The 14,480-nt window shown below is 40.3% G+C and overlaps 2 protein-coding genes across 2 annotated transcripts in view; one reads left to right on the forward strand and one right to left on the reverse strand.

The window, feature by feature from the left end:
* bop1 (BOP1 ribosomal biogenesis factor) overlaps window positions 1-14,480 on the reverse strand; it is an 87,234-nt gene that overhangs the window by 39,709 nt on the left and 33,045 nt on the right. The window lies entirely within an intron of this gene.
* On the forward strand, window positions 7,725-13,359 carry scxa (scleraxis bHLH transcription factor a). The gene is made up of 2 exons (XM_039678483.2): window positions 7,725-8,669; window positions 12,724-13,359. Exons 1-2 carry the CDS (start codon window positions 8,097-8,099, stop codon window positions 12,760-12,762), a joined length of 612 nt encoding a protein of 203 aa, XP_039534417.1. The 5' UTR covers window positions 7,725-8,096; the 3' UTR covers window positions 12,763-13,359.

Consider the following 14,480-nt stretch of genomic DNA (forward strand, 5'->3'; position numbering starts at 1 on the left):
GCTTAAGACCGGGATTTATGGAAGCGGTTCCACGGCTTACCCGCTCGGCACGGGCCACTGAGCGACAAGCCATTTGCAGACGGAGCAGCCCGCGTCTCCTCCCCACAAATGCAGGTTTGCATTTCCCTCTAATGGGATCATTTATAATCCCAGTAAACTCAAACTCCGCAGTGGAACGCTGCCACCTCCACACTTTCCACGAGGTCCATCCAAACTGCAGGAATGCGTGCAGACGTGTTAGCGCACCGCATCCCCGTGCGCGTGAATGTGGGTGAATGTGGGCCATTAGGATGCCGCTAACATCCACCGCTAACAGCTCGCTGGAAAAATCAAAATTGGAAAATGATCATGGAATAATACCCAAACCCAAGCATCCTGCGTAAGGAATATGAGAAAGTGAGCGAGGCCCGAAGAGCTCTCCAAAACGCAGCACTTTTCACATTTGCTGCTCACTTCATTTTGAGTTGTAAAAAAAGCACATTAAATCGTCAATAAAAGCAAGCACCCTCCAAAATAAAAACAGAAAAAGATGTGGAACAACTGATGAAGCACAAACACTCGTACATGCATTTAACCCTAAAACCGTATTCTGGACAAATGTGGGGAAAATAGTTTTGATTTATTTTTTTTTAAAATACTTGATCTGAGCGCTACAAGACTTGGCTACTTTTCCTAAGTTTGCCTCCTGAACACACAATTTTTTCAATTCTCAATTCTACAATGTTAAGTGGGTGAAAAAAACCCTCCTTAATCTTGTATTTTGGTCAAAAATGGGCACCCATAGAAATGAATGGGAAAAACTGTAATTTAGAGCATAAGCCAAAATAAGACACCAGGTGAAGGTCTTCATCTTTAGGTTTTAGCTCTAAGAACTTATTGGAAGGATATTTTAATGTAGTTAAAATTTTTTTTAAAAAATAAAACATAAATTACATAGAAAATATGGTACTTTTTGAAGTAAATAAATTCAAAAATACCCCCAAAATAAACAAAACCACCATACATGGATAGAAAAAACTTTATCGAAGACAGTGATATAACATTTATAATAAATAAAAATTAGGATCACACCTGAGTCCTCTGTGGCCACATTTGTCCACAGGATTAAGGGCTATAAAGTGAATACGGTTTGAGGGTACAGAGTAAGATTTTGGACTGCAACGCCACAATCAGTTTCTTTATCACTCAAAAATGGGTCAAAACACAGAATTAAGATGGGCTAGAAAGCCAATTCACATTGATTTTACTCTTGATGCACTAAAAGGTCCCAAGTATGTGAGCACAAAACAAAACTGAACCACAAATCTGGTCTAAAGCAAAGAACTTAGTCCAGAAACCGAGTCGGTGGATGGACGTGCATGTACTGCTCTCAATTAGACTCGAGAGTCTCTGTAGTTTCGGGCTGTTTATATGCTTTAGGCACAGTAAATGTACCCGAGAGAAAACACGTCATAAAAAAAGCCTTTAACAACGGAAAAGTCACAATAAGAGCAATTTCGACATTAGTACAAAGGCCTCGGCTGGTCTAATTGCTTTTATTTCCCCCCCCCTTCACATAACCCCGCCTTCTCTTTTGAATAAATTAACTGAAGTCATCACCGCGGTGACCTCAGCAGTTTCGTGAGCCAGATCACGTCTGGCTTAGATTAAGCGGCCTGTGCTGGTCGGAAAGCGATACAGGGGCTCGTGAACCCGTCCACACACAAGCTCACGGATCCGAGCAGCCCGTCGCAGTTTGGTGCACCTTGGGTGTTTAACCAAACACCGAAAACTCTGCGGCCTGAGAGGAGCAGAGCCCAGAAAGCGTTTTTCTCCAGACGGGGGGGCTGGATTAGATGTCGCGGAGCACGGGAGGAGGTCAGTGGGAGCTAATGGCAGTCAGATGGGATGCCGTTCCTCGTCTTAAAGCAGGCCGGGCCCCGCGTGACGGCGAGATAACGAGCGTTGTCATCCGTTACCCCAGAGGTCGATCTTTATGAGGTAGCGAGACATTCCATCTCTTCTGTGGTCTCGCTCGACCCTAATGAATGTCGTCACGTTATGACCCGGTTCCTGTAATGACTCGTCCCGGGATATACGGACTGCCGCGGTGAGGTTTGCTTTTAATGACTGAAAGGTCGCAGCTGGAGTCTGGAAAGAAATATCGCCGTGTCATTGCGGTCGTGACTGGGACACTAAAAGACACTTTTTCTGCTAAATATAAGCTTAAAAAAACTTTGCATCAGGTGCAGAGCAAAAACATGATTGGCAGGATCGCAATATGATTATATTGGCACCGCTTTACGCAATGCAAGCACTTGAAGAATATGTCCGTATTCTGGACAAATGTGGGCAAAATAGTTGATTTATTTTTAAAAAATACTTCCCTTGATCTGAGCGCTACAAGACTTGGCTACTTTTCCTAAGTTTGCCTCCTGAACACACACAATTTTTGTTTGACTCAATTCTACAATGTTAAGTGGGTGAAAAAAAACTCTTTAATCTTGTATTTGGGTCAAAAATGGGCACCCATAGAAATGAATGGGAAAAACTGTAATTTAGAGCATAAGCCAAAATAAGACACCAGGTGACGGCAAAGTCACTTCATCTTTAGGTTTAAGCTCTAAGAACTTATGGGAATGATATTTTAATGTAGTTAAATAAAAAAAAAAACATAATTTACATAGAAATTATGGTACTTTTTGAAGTAAATAAATTCAAAAATACCCCCAAAATAAAAAAACCCACAATAAATGGATAGACAAAACTTTATCGAAGACAGTGATATAACATTTATAATACATAAAAATTAGGATCACACCCAAGTCCTCTGTGGCCACATTTGTCCACAGGATTAAGGGCTATAAAGTGAATACGGTTTGATAAATGCACTTTTTTCCCGCTAAATATAAGCTTAAAAAAACCTTTGCATCAGGTGAAGAGCAAAAACATGATTGGCAGGATCGCAATATGATTATATTGGCATCGCTTTACGCAATGCAAGCATTTTAAAATTTAGAGCATTTTAAAATAAGCCAAAATAAGACACCAGGTGACGGCAAAGTCACTTTATCTTTAGGTTTTAGCCCTAAGAACTTATCGGAATGATATTTTAATGTAGTTAAATTAATAAAAACAAATAATTTACATAGAAAATATGGTACTTTTTGAAGTAAATAAATTCAAAAATACCCCCAAAATAAAAAATAAAAATTAGGATCACACCTGAGTCCTCTGTGGCCACATTTGTCCACATAAAGTAAATACGGTTTGATAAATGCACTTTTTCCCGCTAAATATAAGCTTAAAAAAAACCTTTGCATCAGGTGAAGAGCAAAAACATGATTGGCAGGATCGTAATATGATTATATTGGCACCGCTTTACACAATGCAAGCACTTGAAGAATATATCTAATCATTTAGATGGTTGATTTCAATGAGCGGTTGAGTCGACTCATGACTCAATTAACATTCACAAAAGCCTCCATGTGCTATATTTTCATATAGCTGTATCACGTTGTATTTCTAATACATCACTCACTTCAGTTTGACTCCTAAACAAATTTCTCAAAAGCAATTTATAAATGCCATGCAAATGGGTTTGAACGAAATGAACTGCACGATACACAATATTGGAGACTTCAAAATGGAGACTCTTTCATTGTGAAGGGTTCGCTAGCCTCTTAACGAAGACACAATCTTTGCAGACGTGCAACTGATACTTTTCAGTCTGGGGAGAGAATACGTCTGACTAGTGACTGGTAAAGCCATTCGACTTCAAAATTGGTTTCAAGAAGGGAAAAAAAAAAACATCTTTAGGATTTTTTTCCAATTATCCCAAAAAAAAAAGAAGAGGAAAAGTTCATTCGGAACAGGATAATCGTACATGTTTCGACATGCGGAAAACATTATTCCAATACAATCGTGTTAAAAACTAAACTAGTGATTTACTGCTGCAGGTCAAAATTCCCTTTTACAAGAATAAAATTAAAGAGTGCTCTCCCACTCAAAGGAATATAAATCTCTTCACTCACAGCAGCCATTAACAAAACCGTTTGCATTAATGAAAACATGAAACACAAAAGGCTCCTTTCCCCTATAGACTGGGAACGTTTTCCATCTTAAATTTAAAGAGAAAGCTAGTTTCAGGTGTTAAGTGTTTCGTTCCTGTTCTTCATGACGATGGGTTTCAAATGGCTGTTCGGGGAATAAATGAATGAATAAATTCTCCTTAAAAAGGAAAAGAGTGTATAGTCTACCTTGAAACGTAGGCATCACCACTATTAATAATATACAACGGATTAAAACGAGACCTAAAAAGTACAGAAATTAACGTTTTTAGAGGATCTGCCTCCGTTGTGGGTTTGACCACGAGCAAACGCCGGAAATCAGATATCCTGTCTGGCCTTTAACTCGCATCGCTTATTAATGAGGCTGCGGTTCAAAGAGACTAAACACGAGAAGGCATTAATATGGATTTACCACGTCCTCAAAACTTCTTTTTCATCATCTCCATCTCAAGCCATCATTTGCAGAGAAATGCTACGAAAGCCACATCATTACGCCGCCAGACTAGTCTTGAGCTAACGTCAAAAATATGAAATCTAGAGAAAATGAAGGGGGAATGACAAGCCACCATTCATATCTTAATATTTTCCAGAGGGTAAATAGGAGTTGAAATTATAATGACATCAAGGAGTGCCCGTAAAATCCATCAAATGGTTGCGTTGTACCGAAACGCATTTTTTTTTAACCTTTACAACAAAAAGAAAACATTAGGATGAGAAAAGACCTGTGAACTTGTCTAACCCATGTGCTTTATTTTCTGTTCTGGGAGAACGAGGATGGTGTTCTTGTGTAAATGTCCTTCCTATTGTTCCTATTCCTCGATTGTGAAACCTGTAAGTATAGGAAAGTCAATATTTGAAAATTTAAACAATGTTTTGGGAACAATATTTTTTATGACTTCCAGCTATAAAGAAACCAAACCGTGACAGAACTTAGAACAGGTTCAGACAACTTTTTCAAGCTTGCAAGGTCATAAGCATTATCCTCAAAAAGATCCAGCATATCCTTCCCCAAAAAAGAAACAACATGACTAAAATCCATTTCTCAGAGGGCTTATCTTCATTTCATCATAAACTGATTGCTGGTAAGGACTGAGAGAGGAACAGGTGCTACAATCTGAGTTATAGCCCCGCTGGATGATGTTATGTGGCTATTTCCCTCCCGTGACTAAACAAGTCCAGCCAGACAAAACCGCAATGTGTTTCAGTATGAGACAACCAACTCATCTTCATGGACAACTGGGTCCATCAAGCTACTGGAGTCACTGACTCAGAGCGGATGAAGACCATGGGAGAGCACACTGAGCCCTGAGAAGGTCCTAGTCTGACATATTGGTCCCTAAACCAACCACTGATATAAGTTGATGTCTAGAGAGTTCAAGGGGAGGAGGCAGAATGGGTCGAAGAATAACCCACACTTTATAGATCTCCAGCTGAAAGCCCTAGAGTCCCTCTAGAACGCAGTATAACTGTAAATGAAGTGGAAGAAAGCGGCGAGGGAAAAATAAAGATAGAAGGTGTCAAAGGAAAGCTAGCAAGCATATAAGAAGAAAGCAAGAAAGAAAAAAGCAATGAAGGAAGAAAAGAAAAAGAAATGTTTAAAATGAAATGTTTGAAATAATGCTGTCAAACGATTAAAATATTTAATAGCAATTAATCGCATTAATGTCAGTTAATTCGCGATTAATCGCATTAATGCCATAGTTGACCCGCGATTGATCGCATTAATGTCATATTTGACTCGCGATTAATTGCATTAATGTCATAGTTAACTCACGATTAATCGCATTAATGTCGTAGTCAACTTGTGATTAATCGCATTAATGTCATAGTTAGCTCGCGATTTATCACAATAATGTCAGTTACTTGCGATTAATCGCATTAATGCCATAGTTGACTCGCGATTAATCGCATTAATGTCATAGTTGGCTCGCGATTAATCGCATTAATGCCATAGTTGACTCGCGATTAATCGCATTAATGCCATAGTTGACTCGCGATTAATCGCATTAATGCCATAGTTGACCCGCGATTGATCGCATTAATGTCATAGTCGACTCGCGATTAATCACATTAATGCCATAGTCGACTCGCGATTAATCGCATTAATGCCATAGTCGACTCGCGATTAATCGCATTAATGCCATAGTTGACTCGCGATTAATCGCATTAATGCCGTAGTTGACCCGCAATTAATCGCATTAATGCCATAGTTGACCCGCGATTGATCGCATTAATGTCATAGTTGACTCGCGATTAATCGCATTAACGTCATAGTTGACTCGCGATTAATCGCATTAACGTCATAGTTGACTCGCGACTAATCGCATTAATGTCATAGTTAACTCGAGATTAATAGCACATTGTTATCTATTCTAAATGTCTCTTGATTTCTTTTTGTCCCATTATTTTTTTCTCATTTTAATGCTCATCAACATGGAAAAGTGGATCGCCCTGCTTTGTGCATATTTTTTTAATTGAAAACAACATTGGTTTATAATGTGTTCAATTTCACACTAACATTCTCACTTGGAGCAAATAATCTCTCACACAATGTAACACTGTCCATCAATAAAAGGGTGAAAGATATACTGACGAGGTCTCGATAGTGAAGAGGGGGCGGAGAATTCGCATCAGCTGTGTGTGTGTGTTTGGCCATCAGCTGGTATTTCAGACTGGACGTGCTGCGATGATGATCACTCAGTTAATTACGACAAAACACACAGATCACTTTGGTCTTGTCAACTGAACCATTCGGCAACATTTTAAAGTAAACTTTCCATTCAGAATCGTATTGGCATCCATTTCGGCGTCTCGCGCTCGTCATCCACTCAAAACGTAACGTTAACCAACTATTTTGCCGGCTCGCAAGCCCAAACAAGTGTGCGTGCAGCGTGCCTGTTGTTTTGTTTCCGGTCTCCGCTTGCGCTTTGGTCGACGAAGCAACAAAACGTCCTTGCGTGGCGCAAGCCATTGAAATGAATGGGTTTCATAGCGCAGGGCCACGCATTCCGCGTCCTGTTGCAAAAGCATGTGAAAAAAAAAAACAAAGTTTGCTAGGCTAAAAAGACTTAAAAAAATTGACGATGTTAAAATGGGTTTGCGTTAACGCCGTTAATAAAGCGTTTAACTGACAGCCCTAGTTTGAAATGTTTAAAATCAGTAAAGGAAACAAATAAAAACAAAGAAAGGAAAAGAAAAATTAAACTGGATCTCACAGAAAGAAGCGAAAAGGCAAACAAGAATGATTTAAAAATCAATTAAGGAAGGAATAAGCAAGCAAGTAGGATTGATTAAAGAAAGAAATCAAGCAAACAAGAGCAATCTTCAAGCAAGCAGAAGAAAAATAAGACAAAGTTAGAAAGGAAGTAAGCAAACGAGAATGAAAGCAAGGAAGAACGATTTCAAACCACTAAAGCAAGCTAGAAAAAAAGAAAGGCTATTATTAACTGGGAGTTATAGAAAAAACTGATGTTGATAGCTGTATAGAACCACTTTGCTCCCTGCCTGAGCCGCCAGCTGGGATATTTGCATAAGCAGTAAAAGAGAAGGATGGACAGAGTGAGTGTGTGAGAGAGAGAGAGAGAGAGAGAGAGTGTGAGGGAGGAATCATACCAGACACTCCCACAACCTATAAAGCACAACCATACTGAAACACTCAGTGAAACCACACGTGGGTCTCTGTTGAGGGGGAGAGCCAGCGCTGCACAGGCACAGAGAGCCGGAGAAGGAGTGTGCATGCGTGTTTGAGGAAGCAAAACGGTGATTTCAGCTCAAGTAGAGAAGCGCTTATGGGATGCGAGTGAGTACAAACAACAAGTTCAACCCTTCAGGATCAATTCTCAAAGTCTGACTGTAAAGAAAAACGAAATTCAAAGCGTCTGTAGTGGCAGAGCAATGTAATACCACTCCCAGAGGACTATCCGGAGAGCTAACAAGTGCAGGATCGGCTCCAAAGCTAAAACCCCCATGCATTACGAACTCTAGAGTCTTACAAGAAACAGTCGAGACTAGCGTGGAGAGGTTTGGAAATTTCAGCACCTGCTGACAATGTCTTTCACGATGGTGCGACAGGCTCCCAGCCGATACCTGTACTCGGAGATCTCCATGATGTCGGAGGACGATGAAAACGGAAGCGAGAGCTCGGGGTCCGACGACCGCTCGTTTCGCTTGGACGCCTCGGGGTACGACGTTAAAGTCGGAAGAAAGAGAAAACCTGGAGTAAGTGGAGGCGGACGGATGATTGGGCAACCACCCATTTCCGCCAGCTTTATCGGTCCGTTGCCCGAGGGCCGTCAACGCAACGCAGCCAACGCACGGGAGCGGGACCGCACCAATAGCGTCAACACGGCCTTCACCGCATTGAGGACTCTCATCCCCACGGAGCCCGCCGACCGGAAGCTGTCAAAGATCGAGACCTTACGGTTGGCATCCAGTTACATATCTCACCTGGGAAACGTTCTCCTGGTGGGCGAAGCGTGCGGAGACGGCCAGCCGTGCCACAGCGGAGGGCCCTCGACCTCAAACTACTACCACCACCACCACGGCTCGCCCAGCCGGGACTCGGAGAACTCGCAGCCCAAACAGATCTGCACGTTTTGCCTCAGCAACCAGAGGAAAGTGGTGAGTAAGACGCATGCAGGTGCTCTCCGTTCAAGTTGTGCAATGATCTGGTCATGTTCAAGTCCACAAACAATACCGACAGATGTGTGAAATACACGAACCTCAGGGAGGGACAAGAACGAGTCCGATTTATTCTTTGCTAGTAAGGTCACTGAGATCAATGACTTGAGGCAAGGTTAGTCAGGATAAAGTAAACACCATCAAAATACATCCCAATGTTAGATACTAAAGGCTGTTTAACTAACAAGAGTGAAAGTAAATAAACCTTTGAAAGCCCAGTAAAGATGTTTTTTAGAATACCTTTCAAACAAGTAGAGGCAATGGTTTGTGTCTATTCTGCAAAGAATTTCTGTAAACTAGAAATATAACTGTAAACTGTATACTCCTTACTTCTAAAACTGGCACTGCAAAAACTAAGACTACAGAAAGCTGATAAGGTATAATTTGGTCCATGTTTTCCGAAGCATGAGCAACTAGTGGTTTTAAACAGTCCGTCATAAATGTTCCAAGTACATCTTTTAGCGAATCTGCGTGGTAACTCCAGCCTCCCCAAGATAACGTTTGACACTGAAAACCATCCTCGGCACTCTGAAGCTGAGTTATGACTTCATCCACATGTCCTTTTCCATCAAGAGCGATATCTCTGTTACAGAGTGCGCTGCTACCATGACCTCATAGACAGATGCAGTGAAAGATCGGATTAAATGTACCCCAGTGGAAAATATCCAATCAACAAAGAGACTGTCAGGTAATATACAAACACATCATCCATCTCTTCCCCCGGTGAGCGTGACTGCACTGACCTTGGCTCGTTGAGCCAACACCGCAGCACATTAAAAATAAAACCGTAAATCACACTCTGGCTGTGAGGAATACAATGACACCAAACCAAAAACAGGGGGAAAACTGTAATTTAAACTTGCATGGCGAAGAACTGTCAGAGGTTGAAATATAACACACGCTCAAGACAATTACACTCCGCCATGACACGAGAGCATTTTTGGTCAGGGTATCTCACCACCGCGACGTGTGTTTAATCCGCAAAAACCTGAAGTGCTTCCAGCTAAATTTTCTTTTTCTGGATCTTTTAAAGTAAAGTCTGTAGCGAAGGAAGTAAACAATAAAAGAATAGCAACAATAGCAGCGATCTATTCCACAGTGGGTGAATTAAACGGACCTAGTTTGGGCCATTTATGACAAATGAGCAAATGGGAGGCATAAATAAGCAAACGCCAATGGTCCGTGATCTATATATCAGGCCATGAGGATCTAGGGAACATCTGCAGCGGGGTATTTTCCCCCCAAGTAGCCGTGCACCAACCTCAGAGTTTCACTCAAACATCCTGTGTTGTTCTTAGTCTCCTCCTCGTTGCCCAATTAATATCTCCGTCAAGCACGACACGCAACCAACATCGTAAATCTTTAGGAGAGGGATTATCACAGATTTCTGAAAGTAACACAGTGGTCTTTTGAGAGAGAGCCAATTCCAATTTCTCAAATGCAACATAAATTTGAGTTTACGGTCATTTAAAATGTGAAGATTTGGATGGTGTTTTTCTCCAAGTACAAGAAAGTGCCTGTGAATCCCTAAAAGCTGATTAGCAGTTCTCGTAGACCAATATATGGTTGGTATTTAATACTTTTCTGCAACAACATATCTCAGTTGCACTAAAGTATCAACTTAAACAAGCTTGTGTGTCCAATTCATGTAGTCTAAATATTGGCTATATATTGGACAACCAACTCAATAAGCATCAAGTATCCAATTCTAATCCTTAAATGCTTGATATTGTACAAACCACACAGTATATAAAGAGACCAACACAGTTAACTGTTTTTGGTTAAACTGTTGTTGAAAATCGTATAGAAACCACACGGTTATGAACATCAACAGGCCAAAGGCCAACACTCCCATTTCAGGCAGTAACCTTAATCCGTACAAAACGAAATGATAGATCTTTATAAGTCCAACGGAGAAGTACGCCCATGTCTTCGGGATTCCAGTGGCAGGCAGATATTTGAAACAGACCGGGCCTTGCCTTTGTAGTGCACTTTCAGAAGTGGGTCTGTGTGCTCCAAAACCACACTCGTCTCTTTTACCCCTACTTAGTGCTCATTACGCCGTGAAAGTATAACTCAGCCAAAATGCACGGCTTTATTGTTTCTAAAGAAAGACGAAATAAAGAACACACACACACACCAGGGGAAAGACGTAGGTATAACTGAATTCAAATGTTCGGGTTTTCGCCAAAGTTAAGCGTCTGTAAGCTGACACAGAGCAGACAGCTGCGTCGAGATTCTCCAGCGAACGGGCGAAACAGACTTCTAAATCAAACACAGACAGTCGCGCGGCAGAAAACTGCTACTTTTGTCTGCTAAGACGCTCAAGATTTGTGTCTATATAAAAATGATAGATTTTACCCAAAACATTTTCCAGGTTGATTCATCTGGCATTTTTATCTGCATTTATTTCTCAATATTTGCACATGCACACTAGTATTCTCTACATGCACAGGGCTGTACCCCAAATCGACCATTTTTGTATTGTTTTGACATCTTCTAACCAAACCACACTAGTGTGAATAGATTGCATAACAAGACTGTACTACTACTCAGAAAATTGGGGTAGATGCGACGTCTTCCTCGCAGTTGGTATGCTAACCAAATAAGAAGTAAAATGGGTAATATTTTTTGGATAATCATCAAGACTTCTCTCATTACGAGCATATGGAAGAGTTTAGCGTCCTTCGCTCTAACGGGAGCCCGAACATTTGACACAATATGAAATTATTAGAAGTATTAGCAGCACACGCTAAAGAGCCAACATTTTTTCCTCCGTAAAATGCCGAAAGATTTGGCCAAAAGCGGGATCTTATAAAACCGCCAAATGCGAATACTTCAATACCTTCTGGAAAGTGAAGCCACATGAATTAAAGTTGGGCTGGAATTGGGTCATCCTTTACCACAGGTGGGGCGGTACGCTTCAGAACCATAAACGAAGGGAAACTAGTGTTTTCGTTTGTGGGCAGCAGCAAAAAGATCTGTGCAAATACTCCGGAACACTATAAAAACAATCAAAGGCGTGTAAATGGCGCATTCAAAGGGTCCAAAACTCATATATTGGGATTAACTCAAACACAAGACTGGTTTTAATAATCGACCAGGTCCTGTCACCACCGAGAGGCTAGAGTTACACGTCTAAACGCATGCATGCCCACACACCCGCTCATTGTGATCTTTACGCAAGCTGTCAACGTTACCCGTCAACCAAAGGTGAAGCCAAATATTTGTGTTAAGAGCCCCGTAGATGCTTGAAGGGGAGGTGAACACCAATTTATTGATATAAAGATATTTGAGAATTTGCCGTGATTTGTTTCCTGCCTCAAAGTACTTGGATATAATGTGTTTATAAAGGACTTCAGACCAAGGGGAGCGAACGATCAATCTGGGCATTTGGACGTAAGCTCCAGCAATAATAATTTCTTTACGGCGTGTTAGACAGGATATGAAAAGCAAATGTAGGCAAAATCCTATTAGTTTGGCCATAAGTGATCCCTGGAGTCAGAGCGCTGGTGACTTTAAAGTGGCACTGAACTTAAAGGGGAGTGAAAAAAAAAAAGAAAAAAAAAGAGTAAGAAAGGAAAACGTTGAGGGTCAGGGTTATTTTCAAATGGGATTCTGTCTGACTTCATCAGTTAAGGTTGAGTGTTTTGACTAGAAACCCCGCCCACATCAGATGGGGGCCGCAGGAACGATGGCATTCCATCTGCTCCCGTTCGAAGCAAAGCAAACTGGGAAATGTGAGCCAGGTGTGTGTGCGCGTGCTACCGCAAACGGAAAGGTGATAGGAGAAAAACAGCAGGCGCATTAATGCCAAACCAACGGCCTGCAGGGAGAACGATGACATGAACTCTCAAGAGTCAACAACTCTGAAAAGTATTTGCAGATTTTTATATAGACGAAATTAACTAAAAAAAAGTAGTTGCACCTGACATTTTTCGTAATTTGTTTGCTAACTGCTAACTAACTGACTAATTGTTTTCTTTCGTTGCAGAGCAAAGACAGAGAGAGGAAATCCGCCCTGAGGAGTTAAGCCACGACGTGAATGGATTTACAAAACATTAGCATCACCAGTGTACAAAAACTGTTGACTGCAAATGCAATGTTATGGTGTATATATGCAAATATCAATTCATATTTAATTATTTGTAAATCGCCTTTGGACTGGAGCATTTTTATTGGAGGAAAAAAACAACAACATTATGACTGGAAAAAGACCAGACTGCAGCAACTTGATTACGCAAGAGCTGAACATCCCGCTACAGACTTCCATCTTTTCCATGCTTTTACACACCAAGCTACACCAAATGTTTATCTTTGACCACAGGGAGTTGAGGTAAAGCTATTCGCCAAAGACCATCCAAAGAAGAGGACGGCATTCACAAGGTTCACAACGATCACAGAGAAGAAGCGTAAGGAGCCCAACTTTGCAAAGCAAACCAATGACAGAACATCGTACTATATTAAAAATCTAAGAGGATTCTCGGATTGTGCTCACTCGGATTTCGGACAAAAACACGAAAGACACTTAGCCTGGCTATGAAAACACAATAAAGTCAATAAATGCAGTGTATACTGTATGTCTAATATGGAAAATTACATATATTCTTCATTGTTTAAATTAAAAAAGTACTGAATGAACAAAACGGCGTGAAAACCATCTGCATTTCTTTCTAGCACGATTCAACAAGATCTTTGCCATCAAGCAGTTCTGTAATTAATTAAGAGCAACACCTCAATGCAGCTATAAAAACAGAGTCCCTCCAGATAGAGATCAACACTTTCATTTTATCATCTCTGCAGATCATCTCTCATCACGCGTCCTCCAAGCCTAAATATTTAATTTCACATTCTCTTTCTGGTTTTAATCTGAACGTAGTTTATTCTTCCTAAGGTTAAGATATACAAACACATATAGAGTCACTCATATTGTCTTGTATTTCACAAACGGTATAGGCAACTATGACTGGCAAGAACAGTTGTTTATGATCTATAGCAACCTTTAAGACTTCAGGACTCTCTATTGTCCACAACAATATTCAAAAGGCCCTATATTTCCAGGTTTTCATGATTTAAGGATGCATATTTGTACAAATATTTTTTATTCAATTGCTGTCAGATAAAATTAGAGCTAGAAAAGTGCTATATTCATTTTAGTATAATTATTATTATCAGTTCTTAATTCTTAAGAAACATTTACATGACTTTTCCAGGTCTAGAAATTAAGGGTGCACCGATATGACAATTTTGGCCGATACCGATAAGTCTTTATATTTGAAAGCCGATAACCGATAAATTGGCAGATAAATATAAATCCAAATTTTTAGACAATTTTTGAGAGCCTGATTATAAAAAAAAGTCTCCTCATTAAAAGCCAAGATACAAACACAATTATGATGCTCTTATTTTAATGTTGTGTAGCCGATATGACAGACTTGTGTTGCACATTTTACAATTTAACTAGATTTTCCTTTTTTAAAGTGACTTCAATCGTATTTCAAGCAATTTAAAAGCATCATGTTAAACAGTGTGCATCTAAAGTGCCTCAGCTGAAGGAAATAATACATTATTTATCAGCCGATAAATTTAGATATCTGCTAAATGTTCTTGTTGGGCCGATAACGATAACATTAAAAATGATCATATATTGGCCGATACCGATAATGTGGCTGATATATCTTGCACCCCTACTAGAAATCATAGGTTTTGGCCTATTTTAAATGCTTGTTTTGTCTTCCCAATACTACCTTA

Source organism: Pimephales promelas, chromosome 18, assembly GCF_988280905.1.
Source record: "Pimephales promelas chromosome 18, fPimPro1.hap1.1, whole genome shotgun sequence".
Classification (NCBI taxonomy): domain Eukaryota; kingdom Metazoa; phylum Chordata; class Actinopteri; order Cypriniformes; family Leuciscidae; genus Pimephales; species Pimephales promelas.

Bases quoted from the DNA above. Each gene is read 5' to 3' on its own strand.
- scxa (XM_039678483.2), top strand. From the start codon at position 8,097: ATGTCTTTCACGATGGTGCGACAGGCTCCCAGCCGATACCTGTACTCG. The intron at 8,670-12,723 runs GTGAGTAAGACG...CTTTCGTTGCAG, and splicing joins TCAGCAACCAGAGGAAAGTG to AGCAAAGACAGAGAGAGGAA.